General features: G+C 33.5%; 2 protein-coding genes and 1 long non-coding RNA gene across 3 annotated transcripts; all 3 read right to left on the bottom strand.

Annotated features, from left to right (window-relative positions):
* Positions 1-3,425: 3,425 nt before the first annotated feature.
* On the bottom strand, positions 3,426-4,694 carry LOC115968899. Its single transcript, XR_004086820.1, has 2 exons — positions 4,426-4,694; positions 3,426-3,728 (listed from the first exon to the last, which is right to left on the bottom strand). It is a non-coding gene; the product is annotated as an uncharacterized LOC115968899 (long non-coding RNA).
* A 6,708-nt stretch (positions 4,695-11,402) lies between these two features.
* Positions 11,403-15,989, bottom strand: LOC115966983 (TMV resistance protein N-like). Its single transcript, XM_031086104.1, has 5 exons — positions 15,368-15,989; positions 13,862-14,960; positions 13,440-13,760; positions 12,275-13,354; positions 11,403-12,188 (listed from the first exon to the last, which is right to left on the bottom strand). Exons 1-5 carry the CDS (start codon positions 15,853-15,855, stop codon positions 11,403-11,405), a joined length of 3,774 nt encoding a protein of 1,257 aa, XP_030941964.1. The 5' UTR covers positions 15,856-15,989.
* A 6,024-nt stretch (positions 15,990-22,013) lies between these two features.
* Positions 22,014-23,405, bottom strand: LOC115969104 (heterogeneous nuclear ribonucleoprotein A1-like). Its single transcript, XM_031088673.1, has 2 exons — positions 23,230-23,405; positions 22,014-22,675 (listed from the first exon to the last, which is right to left on the bottom strand). The coding sequence occupies exons 1-2, from the start codon at positions 23,401-23,403 to the stop codon at positions 22,547-22,549; spliced, it is 303 nt and encodes a 100-aa protein (XP_030944533.1). The 5' UTR covers positions 23,404-23,405; the 3' UTR covers positions 22,014-22,546.
* Positions 23,406-27,992: the final 4,587 nt, after the last annotated feature.

The following is a 27,992-nucleotide window of genomic DNA, read 5'->3' as shown; positions in this document are numbered from 1 at the left end:
TGGAAATCCAAAATGTTCATTTTCATTTTCTTTGGTGCTCATTTTTTAATGTGCCTATCAAGGTTGACAACTTGTGCATAATAACTGAGCTAAGAAAATCTGTGTAATGCAGAGAATTTAACTTCTGTTCTTTTTATATTGAAGATCCACATCTACAAGCTCTGACTTTATTGGCACATCCTCACCGAGTTAGAGTAAGGTGGAGGGGTAAGTTGTGGGTTTAATATCCACAAGGTGTGTGAGTAACCTAACAATAAAGAAAACTCCTGGCTCCACCTACACACACAAAGCAAGGAAAACTCCTAGCTCCACCTAATTGGAGATGAGAACTGACGCAGAGGCATAGCTGACATTAGCAGCAGTAATGGCAACAAACCTGCCCAAGCATCCTATGTACTTTTTGAGAAGCATATTGGGCTAAAATTTCATCAGCAAATGTCATATAACCAAACCCTCTATGACAAGTTTTTCTTTCAACTTGAAGCAAAATGCATCATGATATTAGTTTGAAGCCAAAACATATCGGCGAAGCCCAAAGAACATGTGAAGGATACCTCTTGACCATGTATCAAATGTTTACGTCAGGCAACCCAGGCAGGTGAGAATCATCTGCAAAGGTCACAAACCCAAAGCCACTCTGACAAATTTTCTTCACATCCTGCACATATCAGAACAAAAGGCATGAGTAGAAAAAAAAAGTTAGTTAAAACCGTGAAAATTATACAATTGAATTGCCCTGCAGGAGAACATAGCCTTGAAGTTGAACACCACATGCTAGATCAAAGAATCAAGTTGGAATCACTAGAGATGCGTAAAGGTTTCCAAATATATCAACAAATATATTTTCTCGTTTGGACTACTTCAATACTACAAAGACATTTTTAAAGGTGCTTAGTATGCAATCAAAAATTCTCTTCCAGTCCTAAATTGGTTTTTTTTTTTTTTTTTTTTTTTAAAAAAAAAAAAATTTCAAATGCTAAAGCATTCTTTTATAGCTTAGTTGACCATAACTTTTTTAAAAATCAACTACTAAGTACAGCCAAGTTTAGAGGGGATATTACAGAAATACTGTGTAATGAAAAATTTTCCAAAATGCAGAGAACATTTTTCTGTACCTACATTTTCTATAAATGTAGACCGATTGATCATTGGGAAGCAGAGTTCAAATGTACTATAAAAGCCATGCAAGGAAGCGGCTTTACATCTACACTTCTAAAAGTAGCCTACCTAGCTAAAATCTATCGTATATAGAAGAAAATCAGAGATGCCATGCTCAAAATTTCAAAGATGAAGAAGCCATTTTTGAATTCATAAAGGATGCCATAAGATTCAGCTTCATCTCTTATTTTTATAATTACTTTTTGTAGCTTAAGCTGCTTGTTTTTCTGTTGTATTAAAATGTACACTCATTCTTCCTAACCCAAAAAAAAAAAAAATACAGATGAAAAATAAATGGTTAAGCTCGTTGACACCTAAGTTTGCTTTTGCTCTGTATTATTAACCTATTAGGTTCCAGATAATACCAACTTTGGACTTTGAAGAAATTAAGGTAACGATAAGTTTCATTTTTCAAAAATAAAATCTTATTTAGCGTGTAAATCCCATCCAGAAATGATCTTTCTTAGTTCAATCAAGCACCAACTTGATGAAGTGTTATCTCTTGAGAATGACAATAATGAAATTAAGGAGAGGGATGTGATTAAAAAGTGAGTTGAGAGATTTAGGAAAAGGAAATAGAAGCGGTAACTGAAAAATGCAGGAAGTTTATGAGATTCTTGAAATGTAATTCACAGATTTAGGAAATTGCAGTCCACCAACCCAGCCCTCTGTCCATGCTGCCACAATCACTTCAGAAGATCTCATTCAGCAGAATAAACACAACAAGAGCAGAGGAAAAGTGAAAACAAACCCTTAGCATCCCTGAAATGACAAATGGTATGAACAATCAACCATCAAGTGTTCCCAAAAGAACTTCTTGATGTTGCCCAGAATTTCAATGAACATGTCTAGAAACTTGAGCATATGCCATTCCTCACTTATCCTTCAGTCCATAACAACAAGAGGAGAAGGGAATAGTACCCTTTGCAGAAGCACAGAACTCTGGCATTCTTCCTCAGAATAAGTAAGAAAATACAAAGAGTTTGCATCTGAAGAGCTCACAACCTCAATTAGCAACTACAATCAATTATACAATTATATGTGTTTGTATGTATGTAGCCAAAGTATGACAAGTGATGCACTAAAATGGGTTACCAGATACAATTGGAAAAGGGCTGCTCTTTGAACCATTTCTATAATGGTCTATATTCTCAAGTAGATACTAGAGGATGTGAACTGTATTCCGAAATAAGAAACACATGAAACCCCCTAATTTGTATTTATACTCCCAGTTTTGCTTTTGTCAGAGAATCCACGTTTTTAATGTCAAACCAAATAATATCCTCAAAAATTTTGGATTTTCATGCAGCAGAAATAAAACCCAGCATATTATGATTTATGAGATGAAACAAAAAAAAGTGTCGCTTTTGACACTAGGAGCAAGAGAAATGGGAAAAAAAAAAGTTTCAAAAGGATTAAATACTGGAGCTGTTAGAGGCAAATCAGGCTTGCTGATGCAAAGCATGTAGGAAGACATTTGGATTAGAAAAAATCCCCCAAGTCCTTCTTTTTGGCATTTCAATCATAGATAAATCCTTTCGAACAATCTGCATCTACCTTGAGCAATAAAGAAAGTGTATAATTTTTGACAAAAGCTTTTTGAACTTGGCTGAGGTATATGGTATAAAGGGGAAATTGATAAAGTGGTGGATGTATATCAACACCCAAATTCTGCCAGCAACCCAGCTGGATATGGATATGTTGGATGGGACCATCTGGAAGCACTGAGCAAGAAATTTCCAAGGCAGTAAAACTATAATTAAAAAGTTAAAAGACTTGAGGCAAATGATCTATCCATATTCATCTAATTGAGTATTGCTTGGAATATGATGATTGGTTTTTGTTTTTACTAAACAATAAGTTAATGGGCACAATTTTTTTCATACACACTAATATGATCTATTGTACAATTGGTGCAAAATAACGATAGTGTAACTTTATAAGTGGTAAGTACATATAAAAGTGATTTTACAATCACAATTTGCTATTTACAAAATATATTAAACCTTGAGGTCTTTTCCTTCTTAATATAAAAAGTATATCATTGCTTCAAACATTTTTTTTTTTTTTTTTTTTTTTTTTCCTTAAGCAGTCAAGTCAACCGACCAGCTTTCATGGCTTGATTCCTGTTAGATTGCGTTCAGCGTGAGCTTTCAACACTACAAAGTTTTGTGACATAATATCATCGCTGATTAAAATGAATCTCCCATTATCCTTACTAAAAAAGAAATCAAATAACAGATAGTACCAATGCCAGTAAACTGTTCTAAAGAACTAAAAGCCTTTTCTTACCAACTTTCTCCTTCATGCAATCAATGTGGTGAAGGTTTGGAAATATCTATTCAAGGTAGATTATACAATTAGCATGCATTTGACAGCAAACAGAAGAAAAATACAAACTACATCACAGTACATTTAGCATGGTCCATTCCATCAGATTTGAAGTATACTAATTAGATTACAGAGGGAGAAGTATAAAGTTCATAATCAATGACAATGCTTTCCTTGCGTCCTATCAATTCAATCATCCTTGCCAGCAACACTGATAATTTCTTTGATTTCAGTCCTCCCTATTGCAAACCAGCAGAAAACATCAACACAAGTTATTGGACAAAAGTGGGTCTAGAAATGGACTTACATCTACTTACAAAGATTGTATTAGAAAAATGCATATTGACTCAGCCAGAACCACTTCATCTTCTTAAGTAAAGTGACATACGTATGAAATCAACCAATGGTAAGTCCAAGACCATGCATGTAGGATACTATACAGACTTTGGAAAATTTGATCAACAAGAAAGTTAAACAGAGAAAATACATCAATTTGGTTATAATAAATATTTGATAACTGTTAAAAGTATTATCCTTCAAAATTTTGGAAAAAAAAAAAGTATACATATTCAAGATTATACATTACATATATATAATCTAAAATATGCGGAAACCCAACGGGTGGTCCTAATATGGTGGGGCTAATGAAAGAAGAATATAGGCAGTTTCAGTTCGTGGCATGTCACAAAGAAGGGCTGTAATGCTATGGTATGGATCGCTGTGTAAAATCCAAAGTTCAAAGTAGCACAGCACACAAATTCAAATAATATATATAGCTCACAAGCACAGAAACACAGATCTACGACTACAAGCAACTCATATAGTTCACAAAAAATAAAAATAGAAAAGCTTTTTAAATTTTAAAATAGCAAAAACAATTTACAACTAAAAAAAAAAAGAAAGCCTAGCAGATCAGAGAGGAAACAGGCAACGTACAACAGATCAGTATGAGAACAAGTATTAGGCCTCTGTTTGGTAACTGAGAAATCGCAATCCATCTCCTTCTTTCTCGGTGTCAATATCTCTCTCTCTCTATCTCAGTCTCAATCTCACGATCCCTCGCCGACTCGCAATCTCTCTCTCTCTCTCTCAACTACCGATCCGACGATCCCTAACTCTTTCTCCTTCCCCCTTTCTTTCTCCCTCAATTCCTCAGGTAGGGCTCAATCGTATTGTGATTTTTTGGTTTGTTTTCAGGGGCAAGGAACGACGTCGTTCCCCTTTTCTGCCTTTTTCTTTCTTTTTTTTTTTTTTTTAATTACAAATTAAAAAAAAACCAAAAAAAAAAAAAAAAAACCTAAAACTACGTCAATTTGGTAAGTAAACGGAAAAAGTTAACAAAATCCTAGCAGAATATTTAATTAACAAAATTGGAAACTTAGAGGACTGTAATAACAAAACTAAAACTTAGAGGACTGGAATGACAAAAGATGAAATTTAAAGGGTCAGTTTTTGGTTTTAGCCAAAGTTTTACAACTAGTATTCCAATGTTATATTTATGAGAAAGTTTAAAGACACAATTTTAGTGTCACAATTTTTACTACAACTCTGAAATGTTTAACTAAAGTAGTAGAGAAAAAGTGGTGAGTATGTGAAAGTGATTGTCCAAACTCATAATTGCCAACTTTCAAGTTGTGGTATAAGTTGGGGCAAATAATGTGTTAGTAGAAGAAAGGTATATTTATACATGTAATTTTTTCCACAAGTGTATAAAATCAGTACTTTCCACTCAAATAAAAATAAAAATAATGCCTATCAAAAAAAAAAAAAAATTATTTCATATAAATTTATTGATAGAAGACTAGGAAGTATAGTTTTAAAAATTGGACTTACTGGTGAAATCAGGCACTAATTTGGTCTGGTAAAAACCCCTAAAACCGGTATAAAATAGGCAAAAAATTGAAAAAAAAAAAAAAGGGAACCAAGACCAAAAACAGTTCTTTGGTCGTACCGGTTTTTAAAACCATACTAGGAAGTGAATGACATATCAGTAACTTAAAAAGGAAGAGCTCAAAAGTCAAGAGTCACAAAGGTAGCAATGCAAGTAGAGGAAAGGTTATTCTACAACTTGTTAAACCATTTCTTTAAGCATGGAATTGTTAGAAATAGGATAATAATTGTTGTAATCCCTTTAGTTAGTTAGTTGAGATTATAATGATTTAGTTAAGATATGTAACTCATTTAACACTTAGATTAATTCTTTGACCACATGAGTTTGACCACATGTAACTCATTTAACACATGGATTAATTCTTAGAGCACATGTTGAATTTATCTTACGCCAAGTGGGCCAATAAGATTGGAGCTAATCTCCTATAAATACTAAGTGTAATTCAACGGTAGATGTTGAAGAATAAACCAATTAATTGCTTAGTGCATTTTCTCTCTTTTAATATTTTTCTATTGAGGGTGATTACCTCAAATTAAGTCAATTCTCCTATATTCTCCTACAATTCCTATCAATCCCCACTAGGAATCGCTAGGTTCCTAACAAGGATCAACAGATGTTATTAGTCTTTCAGGATAAAATTCCTGATTACAACTTCTAGTTCTACGAGGTCTCACTTCACTATTACAATTTTGCTTATTCCTTTCCCTAATATCAATTATCAATTAACAAAGGAGACCCCAATTGTAAGATAAAGAAGCCATATGGACACCCCACAACCTGTCCCCAAATAAACACTTAACATTCTCCAAAACTTTCTGGCATAGCTCAAACTAGTACCCTTAGAAAACATTTTACAAAACAACATAACCCACAATAAGCTCCTCCTATTTTCTTGGGAAAAAATGCATTTTATATAAAGGAAAGAAATTGCCAGCAAATCCGAACAAAACTGGCTTGCTTGAGCTATGCGTATGTGTTCTGAAAAGAAAACCATATAAATGCATAAACCCCAGCATTTTCTCACTTGTCCAGTTTGTATGAAAAATATAGGATAAGAAAACAAAATTTATATGTTTCAAAGGGAAACCAAAAAGTTGAGTACTCAAGAACTAAGTTTGGCACCACTATTTCAACTTGTATTAGTAAAGCATTACAATTTTGCAAATACAAATATTAGGGATTTGTCAAGTTTCCTTATAGCCATACAGAGAAATAGTCACATACAAGAATAAATTTTGTGCTGAGTACATCAATAAAGATAATCTGACCAGCAAAAAATAAATAATAATTAAAGATATTCAATTAATAAAAGATAATCCATCAAATACAAATATTTTAAGGACATAAATAAAATATACTTAACTAGAGCTCAGTTGCCACAAACACCTAACAGGAATTCTAGACAAAAACTTCAATTTTAAAATCAAATTGTTTAAATGAAACAAAAAATAATGAACTTTAAGTTTCTTATATTAGGATCCTCAAAACAAAAAGCCTTCCAATAAAAAGAGCTCAATTCAACTATTACAAACTCAATACAAAAATCAAAAAACCAATGAGCAAAATTTCCACTGCTTTCTAAAAATCCAAACTGAACTAAATTAACAAAATTCATCATAGCCTCAAAGATTAACAAAAATAAAACTGAACTAACGGTTAACTCAATTTTCAGATTTCAAAAGGTTGATGCAGTGAAGGGAAAAAATGATCAAATGCTCTTTTTTTTTAATTAATTAATATATTTATATAGGCCCTAAGAGAAGGCGGCCTCTATGGGAAAAAGGGCCCAATGTTTTTCTTTTTGTTTGATTTTATGTTGCAAGCATCTATTGTATTCTTTTATGGAAAATTATATTCTTTTATGGAAAATTGTAGTAAGTACTACAAATGGAGCAACAAAAGTTCTAAGTTTACCCTCCAACATTATTGAACAAAAATGATGAGCACACAATTAATTGCACATTTCTTCTCACCTGCTAGCAATTTGACAATTTCTCCCCCCCAACAAAGTCTAACAACTTCATCTTATGCACCATCCAGCAACTAGACAAAACAAGAATCACAAATTACTGAACTCAGATGGCCCTTTGTCACAGATTATTAAAAAAAAAAAAAAAAAATGCAAGCATATGTCAATGAATTTAAAGAGAAAAAAGAAATTAAAAAAAAAAAGCTACAAACGAATTCTGTAAGAGAGAGAGAGAGAAAGATGGTGACTTACAAAAAAATCAGAATTATTATCCTTGCAGATTCATCAAAAAGCTACCACTTTCATGGGGATTCCTCTTGCTCGCAATCAGAGTTACCTTGTTCATGTGTGCTTAAATTCCCAAACCAATTTCCCAAACGCGGAACAAATCTTTCAATTAGATTAGGGAGTTGTATCCTCTTTGGATCAGGTATGTCTGTGTCATTAGATGTGCCTTGTCCACTAGGTCCAGCCCCATCCCCATCAGATTCATCACGGCTTCGCTTAACTTTGGTATCTTCTGCTAAATTATCTAAGTCATCCTCATAAGGAGTGATGTTGCAGTTGTTGCCCCGAGCCATTTGTTTGAGATCTTCAATGTCTTGCTCATATACCAAACGGGCTATGGATCGCTGTGTAAAATCCAAAGTTCAAAGTAGCACAGCACAAATTCAAATAATAACATAAATCTACAACCACAAGCAACTAATATAGTTCACAAAAAATAAAAATAGAAAAGCTTTTTAAATTTTTAAAATAGCAAAAACAATTTACAACTAAAAAAAAAAAAAAAAAAAGACTTACAACTAAAAAAAAAAAAAAAAAAAGACTAGCAGATCAGAGAGGAAACAGGCACCGTACAACAGATCAGTATGAGAACAAGTTTTAGGCCTCTGTTTGGTAACTGAGAAATCGCAATCCATCTCCTTCTTTCTCGGTGTCAATATCTCTCTCTCTCTATCTCAGTCTCAATCTCACGATCCCTCGCCGACTCGCAATCTCTCTCTCTCTCAACTGCCGATCCGACGATCCCTAACTCTTTCTCCTTCCCCCTTTCTTTCTCCCTCAATTCCTCAGGTAGGGCTCAATCGTATTGTGATTTTTTGGTTTGTTTTCAGGGGCAAGGAACGACGTCGTTCCCCTTTTCTGCCTTTTTCTTTCTTTTTTTTTTTAATTACAAATTAAAAAAAAAAAACCTAAAACTACGTCATTTTGGTGAGTAAACGGAAAAAGTTAACAAAATCCTAACATAATATTTAATTGACAAAATTTGAAACTTAGAGGACTGAAATAACAAAACTAAAACTTAGAAGACTGGAATGACAAAAGATGAAATTTAAAGGGTCAGTTTTGGGTTTTAGCCAAAGTTTTACAACTAGTATTCCAATGTTATATTTATGAGAAAGTTTAAAGACACAATTTTAGTGTCATAATTTTTACTACAACTCTGAAATGTTTAACTAAAGTAGTGGAGAAAAAGTGGTGAGTATGTGAAAGTGATTGTCCAAACTCATAATTGCCAACTTTCAAGTTGTGGTATAAGGTGGGGCAAATAATGTGTTAGTAGAAGAAAGGTATATTTATACATGTAATTTTTTCCACAAGTGTATAAAATCAGTACTTTCCACTCAAATAAAAATAAAAATAATTCCTATAAAAAAAATTATTTCATATAAATTTATTGATAGAAGACTAGGAAGTATAGTTTTAAAAATTGGACTGATCGGTGAAATCGGGAATCAGGCACCAATTTGGTCTGGTAAAAACCCCTAAAACCGGTATAAAATAGGCCAAAAATTGAAAAAAAAAAATAGGGAACCAAGACCAAAAACAGTTCTTTGGTCGTACCGGTTTTTAAAACCATACTAGGAAGTGAATGACATATCAGTAACTTAAAAAGGAAGAGCTCAAAAGTCAAGAGTCACAAAGGTAGCAATGCAAGTAGAGGAAAGGTTATTCTACAACTTGTTAAACCATTTCTTTAAGCATGGGATTGTTAGAAATAGGATAATAATTGTTGTAATCCCTTTAGTTAGTTAGTTGAGATTATGATGAGTTAGTTAAGATATGTAACTCATTTAACACTTAGATTAATTCTTTGATCACATGTAACTCATTTAACACATGGATTAATTCTTAGAGCACATGTTGAATTAATTAACTAATTATCTTACGCCAAGTGGGCCAATAAGATTGGAGCTAATCTCCTATAAATACTAAGTGTAATTCAACAGTAGATGTTGAAGAATAAACCAATTAATTGCTTAGTGTATTTTCTCTCTTTTAATATTTTTCTATTGAGGGTGATTACCTCAAATTAAGTCAATTCTCCTATATTCTCCTACAATTCCTATCAATCCCCACTAGGAATCGCTAGGTTCCTAACAAGGATCAACAGATGTTATTAGTCTTTCAGGATAAAATTCCCGATTACAACTTCTAGTTCTACGAGGTCTCACTTCACTATTACAATTTTGCTTATTTCTTTCCCTAATATCAATTATCAATTAACAAAGGAGACCCCAATTGTAAGATAAAGAAGCCATATGGACACCCCACAACCTGTCCCCAAATAAACACTTAACATTCTCCAAAATTTTCTGGCATAGCTCAAACTAGTACCCTCAGAAAACATTTAACAAAACAACATAACCCACAATAAGCTCCTCCTATTTTCTTGGGAAAAAATGCATTTTATATAAAGGAAAGAAATTGCCAGCAAATCCGAACAAAACTGGCTTGCTTGAGCTATGCGTATGTGTTCTGAAAAGAAAACCATATAAAGGCATAAACCCCAGCATTTTCTCACTTGTCCAGTTTGTATGAAAAATATAGGATAAGAAAACAAAATTTATATGTTTCAAAGGGAAACCAGAAAGTTGAGAACTCAAGAACTAAGTCTAGCACCACTATTTCAACCTGTATTAGTAAAGCATTACAATTTTCCAAATACAAATATTAGGGATTTGTCAAGTTTCCTTATAGCCATATAGAGAAATAGTCACATACAAGAATAAATTTTGTGCTGAGTACATCAATAAAGATAATCTGACCAGCAAAAAATAAATAATAATTAAAGATATTCAATTAATAAAAGATAATCCATCAAATACAAATATTTTAAGGACATAAATAAAATATACTTAACTAGAGCTCAGTTGCCACAAACACCTAATAGGAATTCTAGACAAAAACTTCAATTTTAAAATCAAATTGTTTAAATGAAACAAAAAATAATGACCTTTAAGTTTCTTATATTAGGATCCCCAAAACAAAAAGCCCTCCAATAAAAAGAGCTCAATTCAACTATTACAAACTCAATACAAAAATCAAAAAACCAATGAGCAAAATTTCCACTGCTTTCTAAAAATCCAAACTGAACTAAATTAACAAAATTCATCATAGCCTCAAAGATTAACAAAAATAAAACTGAACTAACGGTTAACTCAATTTTCAGATTTCAAAAGGTTGATGCAGTGAAGGGAAAAAATGATCAAATGCTCTTTTTTTAATTAATTAATATATTTATATAGGCCCTAAGAGAAGGCGGCCTCTATGGGAAAAAGGGCCCAATGTTTTTCTTTCTGCTTGATTTTATGTGGCAAGCATCTATTGTATTCTTTTATGGAAAATTATATTCTTTTATGGAAAATTGTAGTAAGTACTACAAATGGAGCAACAAAAGTTCTAAGTTTACCCTCCAACATTATTGAACAAAAATGATGAGCACACAATTAATTGCACATTTCTTCTCACCTGCTAGCAATTTGACAATTTCTCCCCCCTAACAAAGTCTAACAACTTCATCTTATGCACCATCCAGCAACTAGACCAAAACAAGAATCACAAATTACTGAACTTAGATGGCCCTTTGTCACAGATTATAAAAAAAAAAAAAAAAAATGCAAGCATATGTCAATGAATTTAAAGAGAAAAAAGAAATTAAAAAAAAAAAGCTACAAACGAGTTCTGTAAGAGAGAGAGAGAGAAAGAGGTGACTTACAAAAAAATCAGAATTATTATCCTTGCAGATTCATCAAAAAGCTACCACTTTCACGGGGATTCCTCTTGCTGGCAATCAGAGTTACCTTGTTCATGTGTGCTTAAATTCCCAAACCAATTTCCCAAACGCGGAACGAATCTTTCAATTAGATTAGGGAGTTGTATCCTCTTTGGATCAGGTATGTCTGTGTCATTAGATGTGCCTTGTCCACTAGGTCCAGCCCCATCCCTATCAGATTCATCACGGCTTCGCTTAACTTTGGTATCTTCTGCTAAATTATCTAAGTCATCCTCATAAGGAGTGATGTTGCAGTTGTTGCCCCGAGCCATTTGTTTGAGATCTTCAATGTCTTGCTCATATACCAAACGGGCCCCGCATTTCGTAAACTCCATGCCTGGACTGGTAGATTGAAATCCAACCAGAATATGGCTGAATCCATTAGCATCAACTTGATTCAATTCTTCTATCCAATCCTCTCCGAAATATTGGAAGGGATAATATTCTAGCCAAAGGTGATTTGATTCAACATTACCAAACTCTTCGGTTAAAGAAATGCCCCGTGTGGTATATTGATATTCGTTGGCTATAACAGAACACCAAAGCTTATGCGTAAATTTAAAAAATCCCATATATTCAATTTCAAGTTTGTCAAGTGGATGATGCTGGCGAAATACATAAGCAACACACACGGCGATTCCTATCAATTTGTCACATAATAAATCTGAAGGTACTTGCAGTTTCAATGAAGGCCCCACATTTTGGTGGCTAAACCATTTTGGAATTTCACCTCCAGGCATCTCGAAACCATATGTCCACAGCTTTGGATTACAGTTTCTCTGAAATATACAAATCATGATGATTAGTACTTCACATGAGAGAGAGAGAGAGAGAGAGAGAGAGAGAGAGAGAGAGAGAGAGATACCTGAGTGATATAACGCGATAGCATTGTTAACAACAAATCACCATAGCCTTGATTGTCAATCAATTTGACACAATTGGTAAGACGAATATCCGGCCGAAAATCATCTTCTGGTCTTAATGATAATGTTTCCAGTGAGGTACACTCCATTGCATAAATATGCTTAATATTTAATGGAAGTTCTGGCAATGATCGAAGACCAGTGCAACCACACAAATAAAGTTCTTCCAGACTAGATAGTTGAGTGATACTTTTAGGAAGGTAAGCAAAATTATTTCCTATTAGACTTAATTTTAATAAAGACGACAAGTTGCTAAGAACATCAGGAATTGTTTGAAGATTGCAGTAACTAAGATCCAGTTTAGTCAAAGAGCACAAGCCTGCTAAACTATGGACTAACATTCTCATGGGATTTGGACTTCTTCTTGGCATTAAAGGAAAACTAAGAACTTTATTTGAAGATTTAGGTGATAGCCATTCACATCCTTTGAAAGATACTGCTCTAAGATTTTTTAAGTGACCAATGGATGAAGGTAACCTTGTTATAGCAGTTCCACCCAAACCTAGCTCCTCCAAGCCTTCAACATTTCCCAAGATCTTTGGCAATTCATCCAGTTTTGAGCAGCCAGATAAAATGAGAGATTTAAGAGACGTCAAGCTACAACAAGCAATAGGAAGAATTGAAAGGTTTTTGCAGTCTCTTAAATTCAATCTAACAAGGCTAGTTAAATGCTCCATAGATATTGGTAGATCTTTTATAGAAGTATCATTCAAATAAAGTTTCAACAAACGTGACATATTTCCCACAATCTCTGGAAACTTCTTCAATCTTGAACAACCACCAAGATCAAAAATTTCAAGAGCATCCAAGCCAATCTTGTTTGGAAGTCTTTTGAGACATTTGCAACCATTCAGGTCCAATTGAATAAGTTGTTTGAGATTTCCAAGAGATGCATGGATATACGACAATCTTGTACATCCTCGAAGAATCAAATGCTTAAGATTTGGGGCTCCACTGAGGTCTGGGGTCTCAATCAAGTTTTGAGACTCACTTAGGTCAATGAGTTTTAACTCATCTAAAATCTGTTATAAAATAATATTTAATTAGATAAACTCAATCCTTAATGAAAACGAAGAAAATACACATTTGCAAAAGTGAAAAACTTACCAAAATCCCTTTCCATAATTGTCTAATGCCACTGCAAACCATTCTCAATTCAACAAGTTTGTTTGGTTGAAAACTAGTTGGGATGTAATTTAAAGGATATCCATGCCAATTTATAACATGTAACTCATTAGAAAGATAATTGAGACCATGCGGAAGTTGCATATTACATCTAATGAGGTCTTCTGGAGGTTGCACGTCTGAGAATGCTTTCCCAATTTTAAGAAATCTCAAATTTTTCATCTTTGAGAATGCTTCAGCATTCAATTGTTCCTCTTTATGAATAGGTATTATTAGGGCTATGCCTTCAACTACCTCTGTTCCCTAATAACAAAAAATAATGAAATTAGAATAATTGGCAATTTCCTAGAAAAACTGTAAGAATATATGTATTTCTAAGTTCAGGTTTAGACTAGTCAACTTACAGTATTATTATTCAATACATGATGAACATCCTCATAGAGCCACAACCTACTACGCCCACCAGGCTCTTCAGGGGATTCACGAAGAACAATTTCTTGACCCATTTTTTGTAGCAAATCATGCATCCAAAAATTTCTATCGTCATCAACAGTTATGAGAGATTTTTCCATAAGAACACCAATATTGTAGTCCGGATAGTAACCAAAACCTTTTAGTATATCTCTAATGCAATCATTGCTCTCTCCTTTGAAAAAACATGCAATATCTAAAAACAATTTTTGTTGCGTGTCCGTCAGCCCATTATAACTTATTTGAAGTATATTCAAAATGTTTTCATCAGGTTCTGCTTTTAGTTTTTGTAAGACATTTTCCCATTCATTAATCTCTTCATCAAACAAAGAAGAACCTAAAACTTTAAGAGCTAAAGGAAGGCCTTTGGCGTAACGCATAAATTTCTTAGACAAATCAATAAAGTTTTCTTCAGGACGAGGTTTCTTAAAAGCTCTCCAACTAAAAAGTTGCAAGGCATCATCTTTATTCAACCCCTTAATTGTATATATATAATTCACACCACATCTTCTCAACAAATGGCTATCTCTACTAGTTACAATGATTCTACTCCCTAGACCAAACCAATCATGCCTCCCAGCTAATGCTTTTAGTTGTTCATCTCCATCCACATCATCAAGGACAATCAAAACCTTTTTATTATGTAGTATAGTCCCCATAACATTGATTCCCTCATAAAAATTCCATATATCTATTTCGCTTTCCACGAGGATCGTAGATAGAAGCTGCTTTTGTAAAAAAACTAGACCTTGATTTTTAGTTTTTTCTTTAACATTTTCAATACAGCTGCTAGCTTCAAAATTACCAGAAATTCTTTTATAAATTTCTTTTGCAAGAGTTGTTTTGCCCATTCCACCCATCCCACAAATCCCAACAAAACGAACATCACCCAGCCCTTCACCTAAATATAAATCCAACACTTCCTTCACGCGGGAGTCTATTCCAACAAGTTCCTCGCAAACACTTGGAAATTCACGATTCAACTCACTAAATATCTTTATGAGAATTTCATGGATAACTATTGAGTCATGCCTGTAAACAAGAGAGCAGAACAATAATTTTGTTGAGATAGAGTAAAGTCACATTTAGAGACAAAACATTCAACATAAGTACAATCTTAGCTACGTTCATTAGTAAAAGGAATCTTTTAAAAGTGTAAAATAAGACATCTTGGACATTCTATCTTGCTTATCATAACAATTCTTAAGGAAACTAAAACTATAAAAAGGAGGCAAGCTTTATAGATTCGTCAAGTCATTTGTAGAATGTGGATTAACCAATTTTGTGTCTATGTTTGTCCATATTGGGTGATTTAGTAAGTGACTACCATGTGGTTCTTCAACCAAAGTCCAATTTGAGCTTATAATTTCCGAATTTTGTAATATGGATGGAACAAAGAAATTAACGATGGATAGAATTATTCTAAAAGAAATTCTTACTTTTCCTTTAAATCCCATCCAGTGAGATCACCAATTTTTGTCAAAGCAGCTTTCCATGTTTGCACATTCCCTATGTTATCTTGGAGGTGCTCTTCATGTTTTGCAAAGGCATTTGCAAAAGTCCCCCTCTGATGACGCACGTCATTAGGATCTACATAGTGGAAAACTGGCAGAACTACCAACCCCATCTTCTCCATGCACTCAACAATTTTTGCTAGTTCAATCAAGCACCACTTCGAAGAGGCATAGTCTTTTGAGAAAATAACGATAGCAACTCTTGATTCTTCTATTGCTTTCAAGAGTTCTGAAGTATTGATTGCTCCTTGCTTGAGTTTTTCATCAACCCTAAAAGTGGATATACCCTTTTGTTTCAAACCAGAATATAGATCTTCTGTAAAATAAGTGCTCTCACCTTTGAAACTAAGAAACACATCGTGTGCCCACCTAGGGGTAGAAGAAGAAGATGGTAATGATGAAGTAAAAGCCATGAGAGAAATGGATGAGCTTGAACCGTGAGCGCTTTTAGTTTACAGACACAGAAAATTGTAGGTATGACTGAAGAAAGCTTGTTGAAATAACACTAGGCAATGGAGTGTACTGTAGCTAAGTGAGACAAATTAAGGTTCCAGCATTCATGAATCATGTGTCAACAATTCATTTTCTATGTGCAAGTGGCCATCCTCATCTTCCAGGTATCTTCCTGGCCCAACAACTACATAAATTTAAAAGTAAATTGTTAAACTATATTATTTGGTTTATAATGGGGGACAGGCATATAGAATTTCTATGCATTGCATGTGGTGGGTTTGTGAGAGTGAGAAGATGCATGGTATTGGTGGGGTTCGTGTACGACTCTTTCTCTTTTTTTTTTTTGGCTAATGAACGACTCTTTATTGAAAGAGTGGATGTCTTTTTGTCCTAACTAGGTATAGGATAATTTAATTTAGATAAAAAAAAGGATACTTTAATAAGTTAATATTATTAATGATCATTCACATTATTAAAATCATTATAATATTTATTGTTTAAATCTAATTCAACAGCCAAGAATCTTGTAGTTCGATTAGTTGGCACTTGATAGTGTTTTCAATAGTGATATTCTTGATTCAAATCCCCTCTCCCCAAACTATAAAATTATCAAAAAATCTCATCCCATAATACTAGATACTTTTGTCAAAGCAACTCTCTATTAGTACACATCCTCTGTGTGTTTTTTTTTTTTAAACACTCTTCATGCAGTGGTAGCTCAAGACCTAGCATAAGGACCCTGTTTATTAAAAAAAAAAAATGCTCTACTTACTTTATAAAAAAAAAAAAGCACTACTCCATTATAAAAAAGCCAAAAATTGTAGAGCAATGCTATAGATATACAACTTTTATTACATAGTGTTTACAATTTTTTTTTTTTTTTTGAGAGAGCATTTACCTATGGCGCCCGCTCCTTATAATAACTCTTTAACATCAGACTAAGACACCAATCGATATTTGGTGTAGGCCGAAATTGAACCCTAGATCTCTTATTTAACCATAAGAGACTTTACCAATTGAGCTAATTGGAACCAACTAATGTTTACAAATTGATGTGTCACAATCAAAATTAAAAAAAAAAAAAATCAAATAGTTATTTTTTAGGTGGTTGAAGTCTACCAATCACATCAATTGTCACATCAATTTGTATGCTTTACACAATAAATTTTTTTAGGTATCTTTAGCATGTTCTATAAATATATGACTATAAGTGGTTAAAAAATGATTGTGCACTATTTTTTCATACCTCCAAAAAATCTCTAAAATATTAGACTAATAGAAACTTAACCCAATTGAAAACCATAATTTATATGAAAAAAAAAAACATTTTGAAATTTCAATTATTGTAAACTAATATTTTACATGGTAGATTACTAGATTGTTAACATTAGCAACCTAATCTCTCACATAACCATATATCAAACAATCTCCAAGAAAGCCACTATAAACTTACCAAACAATCCCCTCTTTCCATGTTGTAGAAATGTGACCTTTTTTTTTTTTCTTGGGAGAAGCAAGAGGAGTGACTTTTAGACAAACAAATTAAGCTTGTTTGACGGGTGTGAAAAGCACAAATGCTTTGAAAGAGTGAATGTCTTTTTGTCCTAACTAGGTATCTCGTTGTGTGTGTGTATACATATGGGGACAATTTGGATACTTTAATAATGATCATTCACATTATTCCAATAAAATAGTACTTATTATTTATAGTGTAAATCTAATTCAACGACCAAGAATCTTGTAGTTTAATTTTTTGGTACTTGACAGTGTTTCTAATAGTGACATCCACGATTCAAATCCCCCTTCCCCTATTTTTTTTTTTTTTTTTTTTGATACAAGATAAAATTCTAATCTAGCCTAATCTAAGTGTATATGTGTGTGAAGCTTTTTCCTGGAGACTTGAACCTCGGCCCTTGCCCCCCACACCCCACAAGCACTTATACTTGTGGAGTGACCATCACACCAAGGGTGTGCAGTAGTCACCTTCCCCTAATTAAAACACAGAGGATGTGTATTAATAGAGATCTTTTGATTCAAAAGATCTCATCCCATAATACTAGCAACTTTTTCCAAAGAAAGTCTCTATTAATACACATCCTCTATGTTTTTTTCTTTTAAAAACTCTTCAATTCATGCAGTGGCAGGCTGGCAGCTCAAGGCCTAACTTAACCTAAGGCCCCTGTTAATTTAAAAAAAAAAAAAAAAAAAATGTTCAACTCACGTTATAAAAAAGCACCACTCCATTATAAAAAGACTCAAAATTAAAGTTATGATATTTTATGTATATACAACTTTTATTACATAAAGTTTACAAACTGATGTGTCACCAATAAAAAAATTAAATTAAATTTCATTTATTAAGCCATTAAAGTTGTACGCTTTTACACAATAAATTTTTAAATATCTTTAGCATGTTCCATAAATACACGACTATAAATGGTTAAAAAAGGATTGTGCACTATTTTTCTTACCTCTAAAATTATTTGGAAAGAAATATTTTGAGACTTTAATTTTTGTAAACCAATATTTTACATGGTTGATTGTTAACGTTAGCAACCTAGTCTCCCACATGGCCATATACTAAATAATCTCTATCTCTTTTATAACACCAAAAAAAAAATTTATAAAGATTAATATATATACATATTATATATATATATATATATATATATATTCAATTAGAAATGAGGCTAAAAATCCAATAAACAAATTAGAGGAGGAGAAGTTGGGGAGGTTGTTTTGGTGATCAAGGAATAAGCCACTATAAACTTACTAAGCTTTGCTATATTGTATCATGTACCAAGTAATTCCCCTTTCCACGTTGTGAGAAAGGTGGTCAAGATGAGTGACTTTTAGGTGAACAAATTAAGCTTGTTTGACGCATAGTCATGAAAAGCATAGACGGTGATGTGGAAGGCATTTTATGCTTAAGTAGGTGAAAAGAGGATGACAAATGGTACCATTGGAGAAGCCACTATAAATATTGTATCACTATCATGTACCAAGGTTTGGATTAGCCCAACAAGTGCGTGAATTTAAAAGTAATTTGTTAAACTATATTATTTTGTTTTTAATGGAGGACAGGCATATAGAATTTCTATGCATTGCATGTGGTGGGTTTGTGAGAGTGAGAAGATGCATGGTATTGGTGGGGTTCGTGTATGACTCTTTCTCTTCTTTTTTTTTTCTTTTTTTTTTTGGCTAATTGAACGACTCTTTATTGAAAGAGTGGATGTCTTTTTGTCCTAACTAGGTATAGGATAATTTAATTTACATAAAAAAAAGGATACTTTAATAAGTTAATATTATTAATGATCATTCACATTATTAAAATCATATAATATTTATTGTTTAAATCTAATTCAACAGCCAAGAATCTTGTAGTTCAATTAGTTGGCACTTGATAGTGTTTTCAATAGTGATATTCTTGATTCAAATCCCCTCTCCCCAAACTATAAAATTATCAAAAAATCTCATCCCATAATACTAGATACTTTTGTCAAAGCAACTCTCTATTAGTACACATCCTCTGTGTGTGTGTTTTTTTTAAACACTCTTCATATTGTGGTAGCTCAAGACCTAGCATAAGGACCCTGTTTATTTAAAAAAAAAAATGCTCTACTTACTTTATAAAAAAAAGCACTACTCCATTATAAAAAAGCCAAAAATTGTAGAGTAATGCTATAGATATACAACTTTTATTACATAGTGTTTACAATTTTTTTTTTTTTGAGAGAGTATTTACCTATGGCGCCCGCTCCTTATGAGAACTCTTTATCATCAAACTAAGACACTAATCGATATTTGGTGTAGGCCGAAATTGAACCCTAGATCTCTTATTTAACCTTAAGAGACTTTATCAGTTAAGCTAATTGGAACCCACTAATGTTTACAAATTGATGTGTCACAATCACAATTAAAAAAAAAAATCAAATAGTTATTTTTTAGGTGGTTGAAGTCTACCAATCACATCAATTGTCACATCAATTTGTATGCTTTACACAATAAATTTTTTTAGGTATCTTTAGCATATTCTATAAATATATGATTATAAGTGGTTAAAAAATGATTGTGCACCATTTTTTCATACCTCCAAAAAATCTCTAAAATATTAGACTAATAGAAACTTAACCCAATTGAAAACCATAATTTATATGGAAAAAAAAAAAACATTTTGAAATTTCAATTATTGTAAACTAATATTTTACATGGTAGATTACTAGATTGTTAACGTTAGCAACCTAATCTCTCACATAACCATATACCAAACAATCTCCAAGAAAGCCACTATAAACTTACCAAACAATCCCCTCTTTCCACGTTGTAGAAATGTGACCTTTTTTTTTTCTTGGGAGAAACAAGAGGAGTGACTTTTAGACGAACAAATTAAGCTTGTTTGACGGGTGTAAAAAGCACAAATGCTTTGAAAGAGTGAATGTCTTTTTGTCCTAACAAGGTATCTCGTTGTGTGTGTGTGTATACATATGGGGACAATAGGATACTTTAATAATGATCATTCACATTATTCCAATAAAATAGTACTTATTATTTATAGCGTAAATCTAATTCAACAACCAAGAATCTTGTAGTTTAATTTTTTGGTACTTGACAGTGTTTCTAATAGTGACATCCACGATTCAAATCCCCCTTCCCCTAATTTTTTTTTTTTTTTTTGATACAAGATAAAATTCTACTCTAGCCTAATCTAAGTGTATATATGTGTGAAGTTCCTTCTTGGAGACTTGAATCTCGGCCCTTGCCTCCCACACCCCATAAGCACTTATACATGTGGAGTGACCATCGCACCAAGGGTGTGCAGTAGTCACCTTACTCTAATTAAAACACGGAGGATGTGTATTAGGCCTTGAGCTGCCACTGCATGAATTGAAGAGTTTTTAAAAGAAAAAAACATAGAGGATGATCAAGATGAGTGACTTTTAGGTGAACGAATTAAGCTTGTTTGACGCATAGTTATGAAAAGCATAAACGGTGATGTGGAAGGCATTTTATGCTTAAGTAGGTGAAAAGAGGATGACAAATGCTACCATTGGAGAAGCCACTATAAATATTGTATCACTATCATGTATCAAGGTTTGGATTAGCGGTATATGCAAGTAATTCCCCTCTTTCCGCGTTGTTGAATCCACTAGACTAGCTCGGCAAACCGTGATCAATTCAATTGTATTCATTTTGTAAGAGTCTTAGTTTTTCTTGATTGTGTTTTAAGCTCCATTCTAGACCAAAGATTCAAGACCAAGAAAAACAGAAGTTTATGTGATATCGAAACCACTTGACACCAACTCAATTGATCGAGAATCACTTATCTCAAACTATTGATGCAAAAGTCTTGACTTATCAAAATTTGTGCATAACAGAATCCAAGTATGTTTCAATCAGGCTAGGGTTTAGTGGTTTTCAAGTGAAGGTATAAAAATGACCCTAGGGCACATATTTCAAGACTTTGTAGAACTGTGTGGTGTACACAATCATAAGAGATATTTGGGTACTCTCTAAAGCATCAACTGGAGATCCAAATTCATGATTTTGAAGATCTGGTGATCAAGATGAAGTTATTGCATTCAATTAAAAAAGAATTGTTGGAGTTAATCTTCAAATGGGTACTTGGAAGTCATGAGTGAGTGTTCACGTTCAACAAAGTTCACTTGTAGAAGAGTCAATCAATTCAGAGCTACACGTGATCACTTTACTAAATAACACATATGATAGTAATAGATTTAAAGTGAAGCCTATTGTATATATTTCAAATTTAAATAGTGGAGCTATTTTCCTTATGGTTGTTAGTTAACCCCCCGACAGTGGTTTTTACTTTGGAATTGTTATTCCATTGGTTTCCCAAGGTAACTAAATTATGTATTCATCTATTTATTTATTTACGCAATACTGTGTATGATAATATCTATCAAGTCTAGAACATAATTAGAATAATTAACTATATGGCTTAAAATACTAGGATGGAATACAAAGGTGCTATAGCGGGAAGATGATGACAAATGCAATAACGGATTGGGTGCTTGTCCTTGCCCCTACAGACACTTTTGTTGCATCCTCACAAAAAAAAAAACAAAAAAACAAAAAAAAAAAAAAAGGAATTGAGCATTCTTCTATCTTTTTTGGATAATTCATAATTTTTTATTGTTACAAAACAGAAACACTTAAAACACTGAGACTTCAGTTAGTCCACTACAACAAAAGCATCTGCCCTGACCTATACATTAAAAGATCATCTCCATTTGAAAACAGTGTTACATCATCCCAACCCAGTTTTACATAGAGATATGAGCCTTCAGACTAAACTACAGCATCAGATTGGTGCTAATCTTACCCAACATCTTCTTTAAAAAAATAAGACCAATCACAAACCCAGCTACTAGCAAAACTTTTAAGCAGAAGCCATGAATGATAGAGTCGCAGTTACTTCCTTTGAACATCATTCTAAACTTAACATCCTTTCTCATTCTCTTCACTTTGATTTCCTCTGTTTTGACCTCTCCATGAATTCTTAAGTTTCTCTGAGACCATATGTGATAGACAGTAGCCCACCAAACCACTCTGCACAAGAAAGTTCTGAGGCTCTTTCCTTTGATAGTCAGCTACCCACATGAGTGCCTATTGGACCCAAGCACCTGTCTATCATATTTCATGATAACATACACATGTCTGCCCACGTATCCTATGTACTTTCTGAGAAGTGTACTCAGCTGAAATTTCATCAGACAATGTCATAAAACCGAACCCCCTATGACACATTTTTCTTTCATCCTGAAGCAAAATGCATTATGATATTAGTTATGCCAATAACATATGGGCAACACCCAAAAAGGATTTGATAAATACTAATATATAACACAGAATATGCAATTACAGTACAAAATGAGTTTACATGATGTGCAAATAGCAACATGAAAAACCAAGCAATCAATTACAATTAGTACCAAGAAAAGCCTCTGAGAAATTACTAATTTTCAATTCTTGTCCCAGGATGAATTTGGCAGAATATCTCATCTGTTTCCAATTGGTGTTACGTCTAAGTGCTCATCATGTGTTCATTTTCCCTCTCGTAGTCATATCTGAACATCTTAATTTCAGCATTGAATTTTTGCTATATAGATAAGTTGGTAAAAGTATCGCTCTACAAGCAAGCCCATTTTAAAAACTTGAACCCCAAGCTGGTTTAACAATACATCTAATCACATGCTTCATAGCATGGTTGAAGCATTTAGAAAGTTGTCAAGAAAAACAATGCAGTAATATTTTCATTAGCTAGCCATCCACACATTCTCAATTAAACGACATATAAATCAGCAACTTTTTACCTTAGGAAGATACACGTCCAAAACATAGCTAAACTGACTGAAATGCAACTGCACATTATCAACTGTAGATTCAATCGGAATACATCCTATGAAAATCCTCTTTCTCCACTTAGCAGCTAAACTTGTCAAAGCCTTAACAGCACAGTCATCAGCAGAAGCAGAACCAACCACCATTTCTGCACAGTCATCTACAAGTCTTCTTTACGTCCAGAAGATAATAGTCAATTCACAGGCATCTGACTGGTTACATGAGCATGATCTGCTGGAGAGCAGAGTCAACAGCAATATGCACACCCCCCACCCCCAAAAAAACAATTTTAAAAATTGACAGCTTGAGAGCCAATATACTAGCATAGCATTGTAAATATTTTCTAATGTACAACAAGGATATCCATAATGACTGTAAGTAGAACTATTCGATGTCCTATAAAATGGAGAACCAAACCAAAATTAAGGAATAATATGGGCTCATTTAAATCTTGAGGATACATTTTCCAGTGCAGGTTGAGATGCAGAGAACAATATAACTCATGCACATGAGATCTATCAACTAAATTCCATATTAGGACATTGTCCCATAAAAGTGTTTGTGAACACTAGCATTGGACCCAATATCACACAGATCATATACACAAGCAGTATGCTTCTCTCAGTTGTTACTTCCAATGACCACTTAAAATGTTGTAAAGGGCTGGCAATCACATATTCTAATTTAAATTTCTTTTCCGTCAGTGCCAATCTAATTCAACTCTAACCAACAAACAACAATGGTCTTGAACCTCTTAAGCTGTCTATTACAATGTTTATCCAAGAGAATAGGAAATATATACATTTTGGCAAAGTAAATATATCAATTTTTGAAGAGTGAATACCCATTTTGCGGTAAAATTTCCAGTTATTATAAAATGAGGAAGTGCTATTATGAGTGAAAGGATGGAAAAGTCATTATTCACCAAATCACAAAGAGAGTTAGAAAAAAATGAGATATTTTATTTAAATTTAAGACAGAAGGAAGAGCACAACAGTACTGAAGGCAACTGTGCAAGTAGTGAAGAGGTTATTCTAAAACTTGTTTTCCCATATCTTTAAGAATGGTATCAGTGGGGTTGTCTCAGTCTCTCAAGGTGAAATTCCTCATTAGATCTTCTTGTTCTACTGGGTCATGCCTCATAAATCATAATTAGAGTTTTGCATTTTTCTTTCACAATTATCAATCATCAATTAACGAATGAGACCCGAATTAACAGATAAAGAGGCCACACAATCCTTTATTTGCTTGCTTACACTACATATCACCTAGCTGTTTAAAGAGTAAGCCCAAACTTCTACACTATCAAGGTTGGTCAATTTCTAGGAATTGAATCCTGGGTTCTAGGAATTGATGCTTTTGTACTATTTGGTAGTCTAGCCCTATCTTGATTTTGTTTATATATTTCAAGGGATCACGAGATCATACTTCATAGTACAATCATGGTTCTGATGATAAAATGCTAAACTCCCTTCCATTGTGAACTTGAAGTACCTAGATTCAAAATGCCCCTTCTTAAAATCTAGAATCACAATGAGAAATTCCATACATAAGCACTAAAAAGCAACAACCCTACCCGCTTCTCACGACCTACATACCTACAACTTCAGCCAAGCCAAAGAGCACATCACTTCATTATTGTGCAATGTACCAGCCATATAACCTACAAATACTGTCTCAAACTTAACTACAAGCCAACATGATAGATAGTAGCTTACCTACTGAACCAGAGCCACCGTAGGGGCAAGGATGATGCATATGCTCTTCTGGGGCTTCCTTATCAAGTGACCCAGCTCATGTATAAGCAGTACAACAATGTGGTTGTCCCACAACCTGTCCCCAAATAAACAACAATATTCTCCTCCAAAGCTTTCTGGCATAGCTCCAACTGGTACCTTCAGAAAACATATATACAAAACAACATAAACCACAATAAGGTCCTATTTTCTTGGAAAAATACATTTTATTTAAAGGAAAGAAATTGCCAATAAAGCCAAACACAACTGGCTTGCTAGAGTTGTGCTTATATGTTCTGAAAAGTTTCTAAGAAAATGATAGGATTAGAAAAAATAAATAAATATATGTGTGTGTGTGTGTGTTTTGAAGGGAAACCAAAAAAATTAAGAACTCAAGAAATAAGTGGGGATGGGAATTGCTATTTCAGCCCATATGATTCAAAAGCTTTTTACCCTTTTCATATTATTTAACCTCAAGTTTCCTCGTAGCCGAACAGAAATAGCCCCAAACCCAGTTCAACTCTCCATCATCATCAGCATCAACCCCATAGTCACTCAAAGACAGTGTAGTGGTCGTTGTAGTAAGCACCAAACCCTTTGCTTTGGCGGTAGTATGAACATCTCTGCCATTTGGCATTGCGTAGCCTCTTTATCTACTATTGGTTTCTAAATGACAAATAAGATGATGAGAAGTTTCTAATTCCAAATTGTCCAGAATCGTATCTAGATGCTTGTACACTAGAAAAGAAAACAAATTTAACTAAATAAACAAATAAAATAAAAGTTTGTTTAGACTTTAGAGCACAACAATTAAGACTATTCTGATAAGCAATAACACAAATAATTATATTTAATTGATAGAAGATAATCCATCAACTACAATATTATAAGGAAAGATAATCCACACACAAACACACTAGGAGTTCTAGACAAAACTTCATTTCTAAAATCAAATTGTTTAAATGAAAAAAAAAATTATAATTAAGTTTCTTATATTAGGATCCAAAAAAACAACAACAACAACAACAACAACAAGAGCCTAATGCAACTATTACAAGCCCAATTCTAGGGCAAACTCAATACAAAATCGGAAAACCAAAAGGCAAATTTCCAAAGCTTCATACAACTGGGAAAAAAAAAAAAAATTCATTGACTCCATTTTCAGATTTCAAAAGGGTTAATTTGGTGAAGAAAAACAAAATCACGTGCCTTTTTTTTTTTTTTTTTTTTCAAAAGGGTCCAAATATTCTACTTTCCATTTGATTACACAACAACACTGAAGTAAGGATGCATCTGTTCAATTGTATTCTCCTATGGAAAATATTGTAGCAAATACTATAGATAGAACAACAAAAGTGCTGATTTTACCCCTTGGCATAATTGAACAAAAATGATGAACACACAATCAATTGCAAACTAGACCCATAAGAAAGAGAAAAAGGTGACTTACAAATAAATCAAAGAGAAAAAAAAAAGTTTCTCAACTGTGCAGATTCATCAAAGTTGCCACTTTCGCTAGGATTCCTCTTTCCTCACTCACAATCAGAGTCACCTTGTCCTTGTATGCATGAATTCCCAATCCAGTTTTCAATTAGATTAGGGTGCTCTGTCTTGGGTGTGGTGGTTCATCATCATGGCTTTCCTTGATTTTGGTATCTTTCTCTGAATCGCCTAAATCATCATCGTCATAATAAGGAGTGATAGTGCAGCTGCTAGACCCAGGCTTAGTTTGATTGAGATCTTCAATGTCTTGCTCAAATATCAAATGGGCTCTGCATTTCGTAACCTCCAAGCCTGGACCAATGGTTTTAAATGTAACCTCAATTTGGGTGAATTCATTAGCATCCACATGATTCAATTTTTCTTTCCAGTTGCTTCTGAAGTCTTCATGGGGAAAATATTTGAGCCAAAGATGATACGATTCAATATTACCAAATTCGGTTGAAAACCTAACGCCCGGTTCGCAAGATCCATATCCGTTGCCTCTAACGGAACACTAAAGCTCACGTTGGTCAAGCGGATGATGCTGGCGGAATATATAAACAGCGCACATAGCGATTCCCATAAATTTGCTATTTAATAATAAATGTGAAGGCACTTGTAGATTCACTGAAGCCCCCACATTTTGGTGCCTAAACCAATTTGGAATTTCACTTCCAGGAATTGTGAGATATGAGAGAGACAGATAGACAGATAGACCTTAATGATAAAATGTCTTAGAAATGTTGACAACAGGTCACCTTTGCCTTGATTATAAATCAATTTGACGCAATTGAGAAGATTTATACTCGGCCCAAAATCATATCCTAGACTTAATGATAATATTTCCAGTGAGGTACACCTTGCTGCATTGATAAAATACATATTTAATGGAAGCTTGGGCAACATTTGAAGTTGAGAGCAACCACTCAAGTAAAGGTATTGCAAATTAGATAGCTGAATGATGCTTTTGGGAAGGCAAACAAAATTGTTTCCTTTTAGATTTAATACTTTTAAAGATGACAAGGACCCAAGAACATCAGAAATCGTTCGAATATTGCAATAACTTAAATCTAGTTTTGTCAAAGACCATAAGCCTTGTAAACAACACTCTAACATGCCCATGGGATTAGGACTTCTTTTTCGTTGCATTAAAGGAAAACTTAGGAGCTTATTGAAAGATTTAGATGATAGCCCCACACATCCATGGAGAGATAGTGCTTCGAGATTTTTTAAGTGAACAACAGACAAAGGTAGCCCTGTTATAGCAGTTCCACTCATGTCTAGCTTTTCTAGGCCTTTGATATTACCCAAATTCTTTGGTAATTCATCAAGTTTTGAGTAGCCAGATAAAGTGAGAATTTTTAGAGACATCAAACAACAACATGCATTCGAAAGACTTGAAAGGTTTTTACAGTCCCTTAGATCCAATTCAATAAGGCTAATTAAATGCTCCATTGATAATGGTAGATCTTTTATAGCTGTCCCACTCAAACAAAGTTTCAACAAACGTGACATAT

Source organism: Quercus lobata, chromosome 11 (genome assembly GCF_001633185.2).
Source record: "Quercus lobata isolate SW786 chromosome 11, ValleyOak3.0 Primary Assembly, whole genome shotgun sequence".
Taxonomy (NCBI): Eukaryota; Viridiplantae; Streptophyta; class Magnoliopsida; order Fagales; family Fagaceae; genus Quercus; species Quercus lobata.
This window is presented reverse-complemented; position numbering and strand designations above follow the sequence as displayed.

Excerpts from the sequence above, each read along its gene's own strand:
- LOC115969104 (XM_031088673.1), bottom strand. The coding sequence starts at position 23,403 with ATGGTGGTTGGTTCTGCTTCTGCTGATGACTGTGCTGTTAAGGCTTTG. Across the intron at positions 22,676-23,229 it reads TGGACGTGTATCTTCCTAAG|GATGAAAGAAAAATGTGTCA; the intron begins GTAAAAAGTTGC and ends ATTTTGCTTCAG.
- LOC115966983 (XM_031086104.1), bottom strand. The coding sequence starts at position 15,855 with ATGGCTTTTACTTCATCATTACCATCTTCTTCTTCTACCCCTAGGTGG. Across the intron at positions 14,961-15,367 it reads GGATGGGATTTAAAGGAAAA|GCATGACTCAATAGTTATCC; the intron begins GTAAGAATTTCT and ends TCTTGTTTACAG. Across the intron at positions 13,355-13,439 it reads AATTATGGAAAGGGATTTTG|ATTTTAGATGAGTTAAAACT; the intron begins GTAAGTTTTTCA and ends ATTTTATAACAG.